Raw genomic sequence first — 16223 nt, forward strand, 5'->3', positions numbered from 1 at the left:
TTTGTGTGTGATTGCTGTATTTTGGTGGTTCCATATGATTGACATGCATACAAGAGACATGAGGTATTTGGTCTGACGACCCTTATATCCGGATAGGAGGTCCTGGTGAGTACAACTTCTTTGTTTGTTCAGTTTTTGTATTTCCTGTTATTGATTAGGAGACTGTACTCCATAATTATTACTGATAGTTATATCTTATTATGCATGTCAGCTTGATACCCGATGAGTTCTTGAACTCACCCTGTTGCTTATTTCCTTTTTTAAGTTGAAGCTGTTAGGAGGTTCCAGTTGTTAGTCCCCACTCCATGTTGTGATGGTTTTCTGTTTTCAGTCTTTGTTTCCTTGTTATGTATATACATATACCGATGATACGTGTGTCTTGCACTCGTGGATTTTATATCGTGATTTTGATATGATGCCCATGTTTTTCGCTGCGGTAGTTTTTACATTGTGGGTTGTGTTTTCCTCATTGTAGTGGAGTTTTTATTAAACTGTGTGGTTGTGATTGTCTGTCAAAGGTTGTACTATATAAACTACGTGGATTGTTTGTTTAATTATTGTATATGTTCCGACCGTGTTGGCCGAGGATTGAGAGGCCCTGGGGGCTTGTAGATAAGTTTCATATTATCATCCGTACAGAGGAGATGCTGCCAAAATTTCATCGGCAGGGACTCCCATAGGGCGTGACACGGACAACCGTGGAGTAGGAGCTTTATCTCTGAACCACGTTAAATCAACGTGTTATTGGGTTTGTCTTTTTATTTGTTAGTTTATTTTATATTCCGTTGTGCACTAACATTATAGGAAGCAGACAATTTGGGTGACCGGCTATTTACCCCTCTCTAGCATGGCATCAAGGTCCCAACAAGTGGTATTAGAGCAAGTCACTCTTATACGGACTAATCGCCGAGGGAGCAAAGTGCTAGAGGAAGATGGAGTCTGAAGGACCTCTTGGATGGGATGTTCGAATCCCGCCTCCATACGAGAAGGATGATTTCGAGTATTGGAGGAAGTGGATGGAGATTTGGTTCTAAATGAAGTGGAACCATTGGATGGATTTGGAAGAACCATTCAAGACTCCAACGGAAAAGAAGGGGAAGCATCTCCGACCTCATTATTGGACCGAGAAGTAAAGAGAGCAATCTGAGGCAGATAAGGGGGTAATGAAATTTCTATTGAATTTATTGCCTTCTAACGTGTTGTTGAATATAGGTAATTATGAGAACGTATGTGATCTTTGGAAAAAGATCATTGCATTTCATGAAGATCCTACAAACTCCAAGGAGTGGAGGAGCCCAAGGAGAAGGACCAATCGGATGTTGACACATGTTCACATCCGAGAAGGAGAAGGAAAATGAGGAAGTGTCATCCACATCTTCAAGGGAAGAGGAAGTGGAACCGTTCACATCTTCGAGTGAAAAGGAAGAGGAGATTTTGGAAGTTCAACCCTCCACCTCAACTACCAAGAAGAGCACAAAGGAACACATCAAATGCTTTGAATGTGGTAAGATGAGACACTACAAGAGTAGGTGTCCTTCGCTCAAGAAGGAAAAGGAGGTGAACTCTAAACTCACTAAAGTTAATTTAGAAACTAATATGAGTTGTAGGAAGAAGAAGGAGAAGAAGTGTATTAGATGCTTCACATGTGATGAGTATGGTCACTACCACACTAAGTGCCCAAGGAGAGGAGAGCTCAAGAAATTGGAACACTTGAAGAAATGGAAGAAGAAGAGGAGCTCAAGTGAAGGGGAAGCTTTAAAGGTAAAAGAGAAGGTAATCCCTATTTTAAAGTTTAATCCAAATTTAAATTCCTACATTCTTGTTTGGAAAAATAAAAATTATGTACCCATATGCATAATTATGGATTTAGGTATAATGATAGGAATAGGATTAACACGGTAGATAACCCTAGGAAATCATGTACTAAGGTTAGACCTAATAAGACCCAACCCACTTTGCCTAAGGGAAGGAAAGTGGGTGAAAACCTAGCTATTAATCCCAAGAAGGGGAGACATATGCCTAGGAAGGTGGATAGGTCTAAGAATGTCCAAGGGGACAAGTTGACTCTAGAGTTAGAACCCTAGAGTTAAAAAATCAAGCCTTTAAGTCAATGCTTGAGAAAATGGAAAAATCCCTAGATAGGTTCATTATTGGACCTAAAGGACTTGATATGTGTTTGGGTGGTCAAAGACTCAAAAATATCAAATTGGATTCCTCCAAGGCCAAGAGGAGGTCAAGTGCTAGGGTGGCACATGACAATGGCAAGGGAGGAGTGACCAAGGGCAAGGGAGAATCATCCAAGGTCCATGATAAGAAATATGCAAGGGTCGCATATGATTATAGAAAGGATGAGGTGTTCAAGGTTAAGAAGAAGAAGTCTACAAAGGTACACCATGTGGGTGTAGCCATGGTAGATGAGTCATCTATGGAGGTAATTAAGGTTAAGATTCCTAAAGTTAGGAAAAGCCTCTGGAACCCATGGTAGATGAGCTATCAAATGTGCCAAGTGGTTAGGAGACGGACTTGAGTCTCTAACCTAATGGGTTGACACAATTGGATTGAGTTTCATACATAAAAATATGATTTGGGTTCATATTGCATGAAAATTGGTTTTTGTTGTATAGATGTCATATAAACTAATGCTAGGGATGTATTATGGTTTAGTACGGACAGATACATTAAGAGAAAGCTAAAACTAGGACTTTAGGTCAAAGTTTAATTAAACATTTAGCTAGTTATAGATTTTATGTTAATCTTGGGATTTGTGATAAATATATTTATTTATATATTTTTTTTTCCAAGTATACATTGATAAAATATACCTCTCCACAAAATTTGAAAATTTTTAGAGGTCTGTGAAATTTCTGGTACATTTCTGAAGTTGGGTCAGAAATACTATTTTTAGCTGAAATAGTGTACCAGTTGACTGATATAGTTTCCAGTCGACTGGTAACACTGTTCATGAGTACAGAATGTCTCTGTAAGCTTGTTTTGAAGATGACAATCAACTGGAGTTAATGGTAGTCGACTGATACATCTTGAAAATGTGTTTTAGCAATAAAATATGATCAAAAGGATAATGAACATATATGTAATCTTTTGGGAGATTAATACATGATGTTTATGGTCATTAGAAATTAAAGAGTCCAATAATTAGAATGTTGTTGGAGCTATTTTTGATGTATGGCAAAGGGGGAGAAGTGTTGGGTTTAAGTGGGAAACCTACACACCCTTGCAAGAAAACCTAACTCAAGGGGGAGCTTAGGTGAAGGGGGAGCAATTGCTCACTTGTTGGCAAAGGGGGGAGAAGTTTTACTTTGCGGGAAATTCTAGCTCAAGGGGGAGCTTAAGTGAAGGGGGAGCCTAGGGTTAGGTTCCATGACTTATGAATGAGTATATATGCATGTTTATTTGCATTGTTATTCCATTTATATTTTCCTAACTTAAATGGATTGCTAAACATCAAAAAAAGAAAAATTGTTGAGCAATCTGGGTACCTTAGGTTTTGATGTTTGGGCAAAGGTTTAAGTTAGATTTATTATTGTATTTAATATGCATTGTGAGTGTGCAGGATATAGGTACAACAAGGAAAGTCCAAGTGTGATCTTGGCAAAGGAGGAAAGTCCAAGGATGAGTCTTAACGGTGTAAGTCCAAGCATGTAGTCATGGCAACATAAGTCCAAGTGTGATGAAAGCTCTAGAAGGCAAGGCATGAAGGATGGGGAGACATCTGAAGGATGCAAGGCTGATGGAGGAGGCTAGAAGGCTAGGTCTAGGTTGTGCGGGCAAGGACGAATGCATGAGAGATTGTACTCAAGGCAAAATCCTAGGTTTAGGGTTTTTACTGTAGCAGTCGACTAGTATTTTCATCAGTCGACTGGTAGCCAATAAAATGTCTCTGTTTGCTCAGTCCATGTGGATCAGTCGACTGATGTTTTCATCAATCGGCAGGTATCGAGTCGTTGGCCTGTAACGGTTGAATTCCACTTAAGATCAGTTGACTGGTGTTTTACCAGTCGACTGGTGGCGTGAAAACAACTTGGTGTTTCCCTTCCGAGCTCTATTTAATAGAGCTCGGGGTGCTTCGGCGAGATTAACGAAATAGAGGTGGTTAATGTTGGTTGCTACTCGGAAAACCTATAGGTTCCACTGTACAAAAATTTTGTACAAAGGTCTGAACCTTTTCCTAGCTACCATGTGTTCTTTTAAATTAAATTTTGGATCGCCTGCGGAACTTAACACGTTTGATCCAAAACTTAATCTATTTGTTCTTTTAGGTTTTGACTTGGATCTCCTGCGGAACTTAACACGTTCAACCCAAGTCACCTTAAGTTATTAATTCCATTAAATATTAATTTCCATAAAAGGTTCCCAGTACTGACGTGGCGAGGCACATGGCCTTCTTGGATATGGGAGCAACCACCACCGACTAGACAAAACCTTTAATAGAAAGCTAATATTTAATTTCCTAAAATAACTTTAGGTTAACCAAAAGGAACAATCAAATCATAAGGAAAAGAAAGAAACAAAAGAACACAACTTCGAAAAACATATTCGAAATTCTAGAACGTAAGCCTCTTGTATTTGGTATTATTTCCATAAATAACTAGCATGATGCGGAAATAGAAATTACTAGTTATACCTTGTAGAAAAACCTCTTGATCTTCTACCGTATTCCTCTTCTAACCTCGGACGTTGTGTGAGCAACGATCTTCCGAGACGAGAAACCACCAATTACCTTCTTCTCCTCCTAGCTAGGTTCGGCCAACAAAGAGGAAGCTTCACCAAGGAAGAAAAACAAAATACTAACCAAGCTCCAAGAGATGCTAGCTTTCTCTCCTTCTTCTTCTTCTTCTCCGAGTAGTATCCGGCCACCACAAGAGCTCCAATAGAAGGGTAGGGTTCGGCCACCACAAGAGGAAGAGAGGGAGAGGTTGGCTGGCCACACCAAGGAACAAAAGAGGGAGAGGAATAATAGATGTTGTCTCTTGTGAAGGCACCCTCACCCCTTCTTTTATATTCCTTGGCCTAGGCAAATTAGGAAATTTAATTACAATAAATTTTCCTTAATTTCCTTGACATGATTTAATTGAGAGAAATAAAATAAAATTTCCTCAATTAATTTCAAGTGGCCGGCCATCATTGGATAACAAAGAGGACAAGTTTTAATCAACAATTAAAACTTCCTAATTTGTTTCCGGAAATTTTAAAAATAAAATTTCTCTTTAAAATCTCTTCATGGTTGATAAAGGAAATTTCTATAATTTTAATTTTATCAACATGTGAATAATTTTAAAGAAAAAATAAAACATCTCTCCAATCTACAAATAAGGAAAGAGATCTAATCTCTTTCTTTAATCTTTTAGATCTTTTACAAGAGAGATATTTTAATTTTAATTCTCTTTAAAATATATCTTCCACATAATAATAAAATTTAAAATTAAATTTCTTTTTTAATTTATTTTGCGGCCCTACTAGCTTGGGTTCAAGCTGGCCACCCAATCTCATACCTAGGCGGCCCTAGCTTGATCCCAAGCTAGCTTGGCCGACCCTATTGGGTGGGTATAGAAGGTGGGTATAGGTGGGTATAGAACTCTATAAATAAGAGGCTACGATAGGGACCGAGAGGAGGAATTGGTTTTGGTCTCCGATAAAATTAAGCATCCCGTGTTCGCCGAACACACAACTTAATTTTATCAATGATAATTCATTCCACTAGAGAACTATCATTGAACTACCGCACCAATCCCAAATTACATTTTGGGCTCCTTCTTATTATGAGTGTGTTAGTCTCCCTATGTTTAAGATATCGAATGTCCACTAATTAAGTGAGTTCGACAACTCATTTAATTAATGTCTAAGTCCAAGAGTAGTACCACTCAACCTTATCGTCATGTCGGACTAAGTCCACCTGCAGGGTTTAACATGACAATCCTTATGAGCTCCTCTTGGGGACATTATCAACCTAGTATCTCTAGGACATAGTTTCCTTCTATAATCAACAACACACACTATAAGTGATATCATTTCCCAATTTATCGGGCTTATTGATTCATCGAACTAAATCTCACCCATTGATAAATTAAAGAAATAAATATCAAATATATGTGCTTGTTATTATATTAGGATTAAGAGCACACACTTCCATAATAACCGAGGTCTTTGTTCCTTTATAAAGTCAGTATAAAGAAACGGTCTCAAATGGTCCTACTCAATACACTCTGAGTGTACTAGTGTAATTATATAGTCAAGATAAACTAATACCTAATTACACTACGACCTTCTAATGGTTTGTTCCTTTCCATTCTGGTCGTGAGCTACTGTTTATAATTTATAAGGTACTGATAACATCATCTTCTGTATGTGACACCACATACTATGTTATCTACAATATAAATTAAATGAACAACTACAAACAAATGCAGATAATTAGACCAAATGTGATTCTTTATTCATAATGAATGTTTACAAAGCTTAGGCTTTCAGTATACACTCCAACAGTTAACCCTATTAGTAGTCTTCCAAGTGCCCTAGCATCCCAAGCATGCTTGTGTGAGTTGTGGTGAGATTTCTCCACCCACAATGAGCTGCGTGAGTTAGCCAGAGGTTTTCCGGGGAATCATCCACTGACGGATCGGGATCATCTACCTTACGGATAGCGATAGAGTAGGTGTTTTATCTCTAAACCACGTTAAATCAACATGTCATTGGGTTTGTCTTTCTATTTATTAGTTTGTTTTGTATTCCATTATACACTAATATTATAGGAACCGGACGATTTAGATGATCGACTATTCACCCCCTCTAACCGGACATCAAGATCCCCACAAAAAGTGTTAGCATTGTTTTCTGCCTCAAGTTTTCGCTGCAAGTTCTCACGGTCCTAACAATAGAGAGGATATTTTGAACGGTTCACATGCATGTTTTCCATTTTTTCCGTCTAACATGTATCTCCTCGTTTGATTTCCAATATAATTTAACTTCGTAAAAAAAAAGTAAAATGTAGATTAATCTCGAATTGAGCTAGTCGAATCATTGACGTGTTATGTAAATTTACAATTGAATAAGAAGCACAATGGTGAATGAATCTTCCCAAGAGTAAAACATATAAAGGAAAGGAAGAGGGTGGATGAAATAACTTCTATGTCCAAGTTCTTTATATAGTATATGATTCCTATGTACGGCCACCCCCGAAGTAAACACATTTGGATGTGATATATGATCCCATTTTATCGACTTTTCAAATCTAATGTCATTTCTTCAAATCAGTAACTAAAATATAAGATCTTATAAAATGTGTAAGGTGTCAACATAAAAAAAAAAATAGAAATATGTAGTATATATTTAGAAAATAAAGAACCAAAATATTATAGTCAAACTTTTTCTTTTCTTTTCTTTTCTTGTATACAACCAATAAAGAAATCTATTGACAAGAAGTTTTCACGAGCTTAGTTAATATTCATTAATAAGTTGATCATTTTATAGTTTAAACTATATAATTTTAATCTAAAATAAATATAAACAACATTTTATGAGCTTATCTCAAACTTGTTCATCAGCTCCATTTACATTTCAATGGAGGAGGAAAAGGAAAACAAGAAGATTTCCTTGGAAAATGACAATTCAATTCCCTAATTAATGACCATTTAAAATGGCCAATAATCAAAGTCATTATTTCATAGATAATAGAACTTGAAGTGAAACAATTAATCTAGGTAAATGAAATAGGATAAACGGGCTGTTTATTGGGATAGAATAAGCCAAAGTTTCGCTCAGTTTCCTCCCCATCCTTCTGGTCCTCATTAAACATGGCAAATATATAGGCCTCGATCCCACTTCCAGGCCTCCTCGGCGTGCCCTGGCCCACATGTCCGATCAAATTCTGGTTATAAGTTCTGGCATTGTCGACGGATGCAGCAAAGCCCCCCGCCGACGGCCACCCGCTCTCTGACACGACGATCCTTACGTTCGATCCCCCAACCTTCTCTAGCGCCGCGTAGGCGGCGTCCACCATCGCGTCGAAGAGGTTTTGGTAGTCGAACGGGCCGTCATGCACCACCGGACTATTGGACGTAAACAAGGCGTAGTCGAGTGAGATCTGAGCACTGTTGCCCTTGTAGGCGAAGTACGGGTACACGTTGAAGAGTAACGGAGCCTCGTTTGAGGCCAAGAACTGCACTATCGAACCCATTGAGTCCGACGCAAACACACCCGCAGACGGAGGGTACGACTGGCCGAGGGCGTTCCCAGAGACGGCGGTGGAGACCTTGATTTGGCTCTGGAGCCCGGCGGCGTTGATAGCGCCTTGGATGTTTTGCATGGCCGGGAGGACGTACTGGGCCAAGTCAGGGTGCTCAGGGATGAGCTCGTTGCCGACGGCAATGTAGCGGAAGGAGACGCCGGAGAAGGCGACGATGTTGTTCTGGACCCAATCGTGGGCGGCGGAGGGGTCGGAGGCGATGGACTGGAGGTTTTCTCTGGGGACATCGAGGATGAGTTGAATGTTGGATCCGGAGAGGGCTTGGAGGATGTTCTGATCGGGCCAATAGATGCGCATGCTGGCGATGTTGTTAGAGAGGTAGAGGGCGACAGCGTCAGACGGCGAGGGGAGATTATCGCCGAGCCGACCGTGGCAGACGCCAATACCATGCACACCTGCAAAAACCACATCCCACCGGCCGGAATTCTCAGGTTAATTATATTCCTTTTATATATATATATATAACCTAGAGTGCAAGAGGAAAAAGAGAAAGAGAAAGATATATCGATCGTACTGTTTGGCACAGTGACCAGAAAGATTAACGTAATGGCGTAAAAACACAACTTAGCCATGATGATCGAGAGGCTGAATTGCTGTGGTGAAATGTGTCGAAGTGCAACAACACTATATATAGAAGTCGGGGCGTGGAAACATTAATTATTGTAAAATTAAATTTAAACATTTAATTAAAAAATATTTAAAACTTAATTATTTTAAAACTTAATTAAAATTAATTTAAAACTTAACTAAATTATTTTAAAACTTAACCAAATGATTTTAAAACTTAATTACTTTAAAAACTTAACTAAAATTAAAACTTAATTAAAATTATTTTAAAACTTAACCAAATTTTAAAAATTAATTAAAATTATTTTAAAAAACTTAACTAAATTTTAACACTTAATTAAAATTATTTTTAAAACTTAATTAAAATAATTTTAAAACTGAACTAAATTTTAAAACTTAATTATTTTAAAACATACTTAAAATTATTTTAAAATTTAACTAAATTTTAAAACCTTAACCAAATTTTAAAATTTAATTAAAAATTATTTAAAACTTAATTAATTAAAAACTTAATTATTTAAAAACTTAAGTAAATTTTAAATTTTAATTAAAATTATTTTAAAACTTAACTAAAATTTAAAACTTCATTAAAATTATTTTTAAAAACCTAACAAAATTTTAACACTTAATAAAAATTATTTTTAAAACATAATTAAAATTATTTTAAAACTTAATTATTTTAAAACATAATTAAAATTATTTTAAAACTTAACTAAATTTTAAAACCTTATCCAAATTTTAAAACTTTATTAGAAATTATTTAAAACTTAACTAAATTTTAAAGCTTAATTAAAATTATTTTAAAACATAATTATTTTAAAACTTAACTAAATTTTAACACTTAATTAAAATTATTTTTAAAACTTAATTAAAATAATTTTAAAACTTAACTAAATTTTAAAACTTAATTATTTTAAAACATACTTAAAATTATTTTAAAACTTAACTAAATTTTAAAACCTTAACCAAATTTTAAAATTTAATTAAAAATGATTTAAAACTTAATTATTTTAAAACTTAACTAAATTTAAAAACTTAATTAAAATTATTTTAAAACTTTATTATTTTAAAACTTAACTAAATTTTAAAACTTCATTAAAATTATTTTAAAAAACTTAACTAAATTTTAACACGTAATTAAAATGATTTTTAAAATTTAATTAAAATAATTTTAAAACTTAACTAAATTTTAAAAATTAATTATTTTAAAACATAATTAAAATTATTTTAAAACTTAACTAAATTTTAAAACCTTAACCAAATTTTAAAACTTAATTAAAAATTATTTAAAACTTAATTATTTTAAAACTTAACTAATTAAATTTTAAAACTTAATTAAAATTATTTTAAAACTTAACTAAATTTTAAAACTTAATTAAAATTATTTCAAAAAACTTAACTAAATAGTAACACTTAATTAAAATTATTTTAAAAACTTTATTAAAATTATTTTAAAACTTAACTAAATTTCAAAACCTTAACCAAATTTTAAACCATAATTAAAAATTATTTAAAACTTAATTATTTTAAAACTTAACTAAATTTTAAAACTTAATTTAAATTATTTTAAAACTTAATTATTTTAAAACTTATCTAAATTTTAAGACTTAATTAGAATTATTTTAAAAAACTTAGCTAAATTTTAACACTTAATTAAAATTATTTTTAAAAATTAATTGAAATTATTTTAAAACCTATAACAAGATGCGAATATGACATGGCCACCCCTGACGCTAGTCAGCTAAAACTATAATAATAATCTATAATAATTTATGGGAATTTTTAGACATTTTTCTGTATCTCACGTAGATAATTAAAATAATGTGTCTCACGTAGACATTTTTCTGTATCTCACGTAACTAAAGAACCTATAATTTATGCGAATAACCTATAATAATATATGGAAATTTTTAGATTTTTTTTTGAAATTATTTGGAGGTTGTATGGAGGAGTTTAAGGGTATAAATTCTAAGTATAAGGTGGTAATGGAAATTACAATTAGAGGAGGTTTCATTAAGGGGTAATGAAGACCTAATCTAACCTAACCTAACCTAACCTATATAAGATGCTACAATATCGAGAAGCCCTAAAAACGCCGACTCTTCCCCTTTCTCGTGCCATTCCTCCCGAGAGTGACGATCCATAGCCGGGAGCTCGACCACGCTGCACTCGATCGCCGGCGCCTGGTCATAGACCGAGTAGTCGTGGTCCCCAAAGCCCTTAACGGAGGTCGCAACGGCAGAGTTCTTCGGAGCGTGGTGTCGCGCAGGGGATTCTCGGCCGGGAGAGGGGAGGCGAGCTCCGTGACACTGGAGTCGAATCGTCTGCCCCGGAGCTCTATCTTGATCAAGGAATTGCATGTTCAAGCGGCTGTCTTGTCGATCCGAGCCCTAAAGCCGGGGTTGCTGTCGGATACCCTTCACCGCGAGTGGGGAGATTGGCGCCGAGGTAAAATGAGGTACGGATGATTCAATTAGGGTTTTCTTTTAGCTATGGAAGTTGTGATGTGTGGCTAGATGAGAGGATGAAAGGATTGTGGTTTGATTCCGACAGTGACACACTGTGAGGATATCAGCCAAGATTCTCCAGCAGCAAACTAACACCGGCGGACATCCCTAGGAGATGATTCCCGACCGTGAGTCATTGGGTAAGCCATCTTCAACTTCGGGTGTAGATTTACAGTTCAAGTTAATAGGTTTCGGTAGGGATTATGTGTTGATTGGGTGTGAATGTGTTGTTGGTAGCTCTGTGGGAGCTCGGATCTGTGAATCTGCAGCATCGGGTAGCATCGGTGTGTTAGTGCTGGCGATTTCACCTTCCGACAGCAAGTTAACAGCGGGAAGTTTTGGTGAGGTACGGTGATTCTGTTAGAATTGGAAGTTTGTTGATTGTTGCTTAGATAATTAATAGATGTAGATTTTGTTAAAGAATGAGATAATTTGGTGTTGGATCAGTTTATATGGAACAAATCCATGAAATAGTAATTTAATTGTGGGAGCTGAGGGCAAATTAGGGTTTAGGTTGTAGTTGGATAAGAAATGAACCCGGATTAGTTACCTATTTTGTATATTGGTTTAGTTACTCAGTTTCTTAAGGTTGTGGTTAAAAATTGATACATTGACGCAGGATTTTGATCAAGGCTGGTGTTGAGGCAAAGTGAACGTCGGATTCAGCCTACAGTTAGAGGCGGGTTCTTCTTGACTTACTTCTTTAGTTATCGTTCTTAGTGCATGAGTTAGTTTCAGATATGTAGTATTTATCTTGACTCCACTCATCTTATTTCTTGTGCTTGATACTTTATCCACTCAAACTTTGAGATACTCGTTTCTGTATCTATACAGTCTCTCGTTGCTCTTCAAGATATTTAGCAGATACTGGAAACCAGATAGTAGATATTAGATACTGGATAGATAGATAACAGATACCCTGGTTACTTGCTTTGGATGCTGTCTATTCATGTTTCTTACTGAGCATGCTGGCTTCATATAACATACCTGATTTCTGTTATATATATATGATGACTGTTGCATTGTTCGCATCATGTCATTACATGCATCGCCGATGACCTTGGCTCCCTTGTGGTTGAGACGGTCATTGGCCTGGGCCGCACGCTCGGCCACTCATGGGTAGTGGTAGCTGGAGTGTGCCGCTTGTCCTGTCGTGCACCCCACTCGCACACTCATGGGTAGTGGTAGCTGGAGTCGTGGGCAGCAGGGACCCCGTCGCAGACGTAACTATTCAACTACTATGCAACTGTCCATCCGGTCACTCGAGAGTAGTGGCGGCCTTTGGGTGGTACAGTTGTCATCGATCCGGCTTCTCAACCATACAGGGGTCGTGGTGCAGAGAGGCGGGCGGGGTGACCATCCGTGCATACGCTATTTTCTGTTATATTTGCTTATGTTGTTATATGCTTACTTATACAGTTCTGTTATCTCATACCTGTTATATATATGCTTGGACACTGATTACTTTGACAGTATACCTTACATGTCATCTGGGTAGTTGTGAGCAGTACTATAGCAGTTATGTTACCTCAGACCTTATACTAGCCTAGGTTATGGAATCAGGTATAGATATGTACTTTGATTACACAGTAGTATCTGCTATTTATCTTTCCGAGACTGTATCCTGTTGTATTCCTGGCTATTTATGTTACTCATGCACTATCTATTTCCTTACCCGCTGAGTCTTCATACTCACCACCCTATACATTGGTAATTTCACCAGGTAGCCGATAGTGATGCCAGTACACTTGGGGGATCCCGACTGCCAGTCCCACGTCACTTCCGAGGACGGATTTTCGATTTTGTTTGGCTTTCTGGTTGTGAGTTGAACTTTTGAACTTGGTATTATAATAACCCTTGTGGAGACTTGAAATTATTCTATGATTGGTTTTGCTTTGTCGAGGAGTCAAGTCGGGCCGGCCCGCGGTGAGTTCTTTTGGTATTTTTGGTGTTTGTTGGTTGTTTTCCGCTTTGTTTGATTTACCAGCCGAGTGGGCTGCCTATTATCTACATGGTTGTGATTTGTTCTAGTGCAGTTGGCTATATTTTGCATATGTTTATCTGTTAGCTATGTATACTGGATCATTTGTCACCGCTACAGGGGAGGTGTTGTCCGATTTTCGTCGGATGACCTCACTCTCAGGGCGTGACAATTTATTAGTATCAGAGCCACAAGTTTACGATGCCTAAATCGTACTTTTTGGATTTTCATGATTTGATTCCTCGAAGTGAAGTTTTGGGATTTGGGATCAGGCAGCGGCGAAACACCTCCAAGTTATAGGCTGTAAGTTTTATAAGTATAACTATAAAATTGTTGGTAGTACTTATTAATTGTTGCTATCAGGTATGAGACGAGGTCGGTCAGCAGTCGATTCTCGTCGTGGTCTGGGACGACCACGGAAACAACCCATTGAGGTTGGGGAACCAGAACCCGTGATTCAGGAGGTGGATTCTTCCAGGGATCCAACTGATGTTGAGACGGTTAGTCGAGGACAGACCCATCCGACTCCTCATAGAGATCAAGGACCTCAACCTTAGAAGATCCCTTCGGTAGTACCACCTGTGAGAGATCAGGGATTTCAGATACCGGGGATTCCTTCCGTGATACCATCAGTGGAACCTGCACCTGCTACTACTGATTGGATGCGGGATAGAGCTTGTATACCGTTGTTGGCGAGGTCCGTCAAGGATAGAGTTACTTTATACCCGGGCGGAGCTGACCCCTGGGCTGCTCGTAGCTAGTTGGGAAATTTGGAAAGCACTTTCGGGTATATGAGCTGTATAGATGAAGAGAAAGTGGAGTTGGCTGCGTATCACCTCCGAGATCAGGCGGTCACTTGGTGGGATATGCAGAAGACGATCTTCGGGGAGCAACATATCACATGGTTGATGTTTCGTGATGCTTTCGAGTGGCAGTATTTCCCTGCTACCTTTTGTCTTGCTCGTCGCCAGGAGTTTCTGAATCTCAAGCAGGGCGATCGTTCAATATTGGAGTATAATGCAGAGTTCAGTAGGTTGGCTGAATTTTTTCCTCAGCTAGTAGCACAGGATTATGATCGGATGCATCAGTTTTCTCAGGGCCTTGCTGCATACATTCGGATCTGGATGTCAGGTTTTCCAGGTAGTTCTTACCGGGAGGTGTTGGTTCGAGCATTGTTTATTGAGATGACTCAACAACAAGTGGCTTAGGAGAAAAGTAATGACAAGTAGCTGTCGCTGAAGAGAGGGAATAAGGGTCAAGACTTGCAAGTTGCTTCCGAAGGATCTTCTCGGCCACAGAAATCAGGGCGAACCACGGACGGGTCTACTTGTTCCTCTAAGAGAAATCGGAAGAATGACATTAGTGAAACTAGGTGTTTCCAGTGCGGCTCGAAAAGTCACCTCAAACCCGATTGTACATTCGATCACTCGATATGCTTCTAATGTAAGCTTCCGGGTCATGAGAGTCGAGAATGTACCTTGAAGGCTCAGTTGGAGACTACTAAAGTTACCCAACAGGAAGATCGACCGACCCAGCCGTTGCAGAAGAGATGATCTCAAATGAGTCAGAGTGCGTCATGTCAGCAACGACCGCTGCTTTCTCAGGGACAGATATATCATATTCAGGGGCAAGAACCAGCGACTACATAGTATTCTGCCGCAGTGTTTTCTCATCAGCCATTTCCAATACAACAGGATTTTCATCCACCTCAGCCCTACTCAGCATACCAGCAGCGGCTTCAGTCTCAATATCAGCAGTCGGTTTCTGCACCTCCAATTCCAGCATAGACCACCCCGGGCATGCCTCAGCTGAGGTCAGAGGAGGGTCGCGTTTATGCCGTCACACAAGAGGAGGCACAGGGGCTGAGAGATCGGTCTTCCGAGGTATTATTTTACTTTATACGTCTATTGATAGATGCTAGTGGCTCCCATTTGTTCACCTCTCAAGTATCTTTTCGGGGGTGTTACCTACACGCTAGACACGTGACATAGCAGTATCCTTACCGTCTAGAGAGGTACGTGTTATATGTCAAGAAGTTAGAGGATGTTATGTGGATTTCGATGGTTAGACACTGGTGGTGGATATATAAGTGTTAGAAGTGGCAAGACTCGACATTTCCTTGGGCTTTGAATGGATGGCCGGGAAACATGTCATTTGTGTTTAATGCACTTATATTGAAAATTTAGGGACCAAATTTTTGTTAGAGGGGTAGAATGTGAGATACGGCAAAATAAATAACAAAGGATAATAGGGGAATAACCTAAAATAATTTATGGGAATTTGTAGACATATTTCTGGAATTATTTGGAGGTTGTATGGAGGAGTTTAAGGGGATAAATTCTAAGTATAAGGTGGTAATGGAAATTACCATTAGAGGAGGTTTAATTAAGGGGTAATGAAGACCTAACCTAACCTAACCTATATAAGATGCTACAGTACTGAGAAGCCCTAAAAACGCCGACTCTTCCCCTTTCTCGTGCCATTCCTCCCGAGAGCGCCGATCCACAGCTGGGATCTCGACCACGCTGCGCTCGATCACCGGCGCCTGGTCACAGACTAAGTAGCCGTGGTCCCCAAAGCCCTTAACGGAGGTTGCGACGGCAGAGTTCTTCGGAGCGTGGTGTCGCGCAGGGGATTCTCGGTCGGGAGAGGGGAGGCGAGCTCCGGTGACACTGGAGTCGAATCGTCTACCCCAGAGCTCTATCTTGATCAAGGAATTGCGTTTCCAAGCGCCCGTCTTGTCGATCTGAGCCCTAAAGCCGGGGTTGCTATCGGATACCCTTTGTCGTGAGTGGGGAGATTGGCGCCGAGGTAAAATGAGGTACGGATGATTCAATTAGGGTTTTCTTTTAGCTATGGAAGCTGTGATGTGTGGCTAGATGAGAGGATGAATGGATTGTGGTTTGAT

At 38.4% G+C, this 16223-nt stretch overlaps 1 protein-coding gene across 1 annotated transcript; it reads right to left on the reverse strand.

The window, feature by feature from the left end:
* Positions 1-7711: 7711 nt before the first annotated feature.
* LOC121987704 (glucan endo-1,3-beta-glucosidase-like) lies at positions 7712-8583 on the reverse strand. The gene has a single exon (XM_042541441.1). The coding sequence runs from the start codon at positions 8555-8557 to the stop codon at positions 7712-7714; it is 846 nt and encodes a 281-aa protein (XP_042397375.1). The 5' UTR covers positions 8558-8583.
* Positions 8584-16223: the final 7640 nt, after the last annotated feature.

This window comes from Zingiber officinale, chromosome 5B (assembly GCF_018446385.1).
Source record: "Zingiber officinale cultivar Zhangliang chromosome 5B, Zo_v1.1, whole genome shotgun sequence".
NCBI lineage: Eukaryota > Viridiplantae > Streptophyta > Magnoliopsida > Zingiberales > Zingiberaceae > Zingiber > Zingiber officinale.

What these genes read in the sequence shown, in the direction of transcription:
- LOC121987704 (XM_042541441.1), bottom strand. Translation starts at nt 8,557, where the DNA reads ATGCGCATCTATTGGCCCGATCAGAACATCCTCCAAGCCCTCTCCGGA.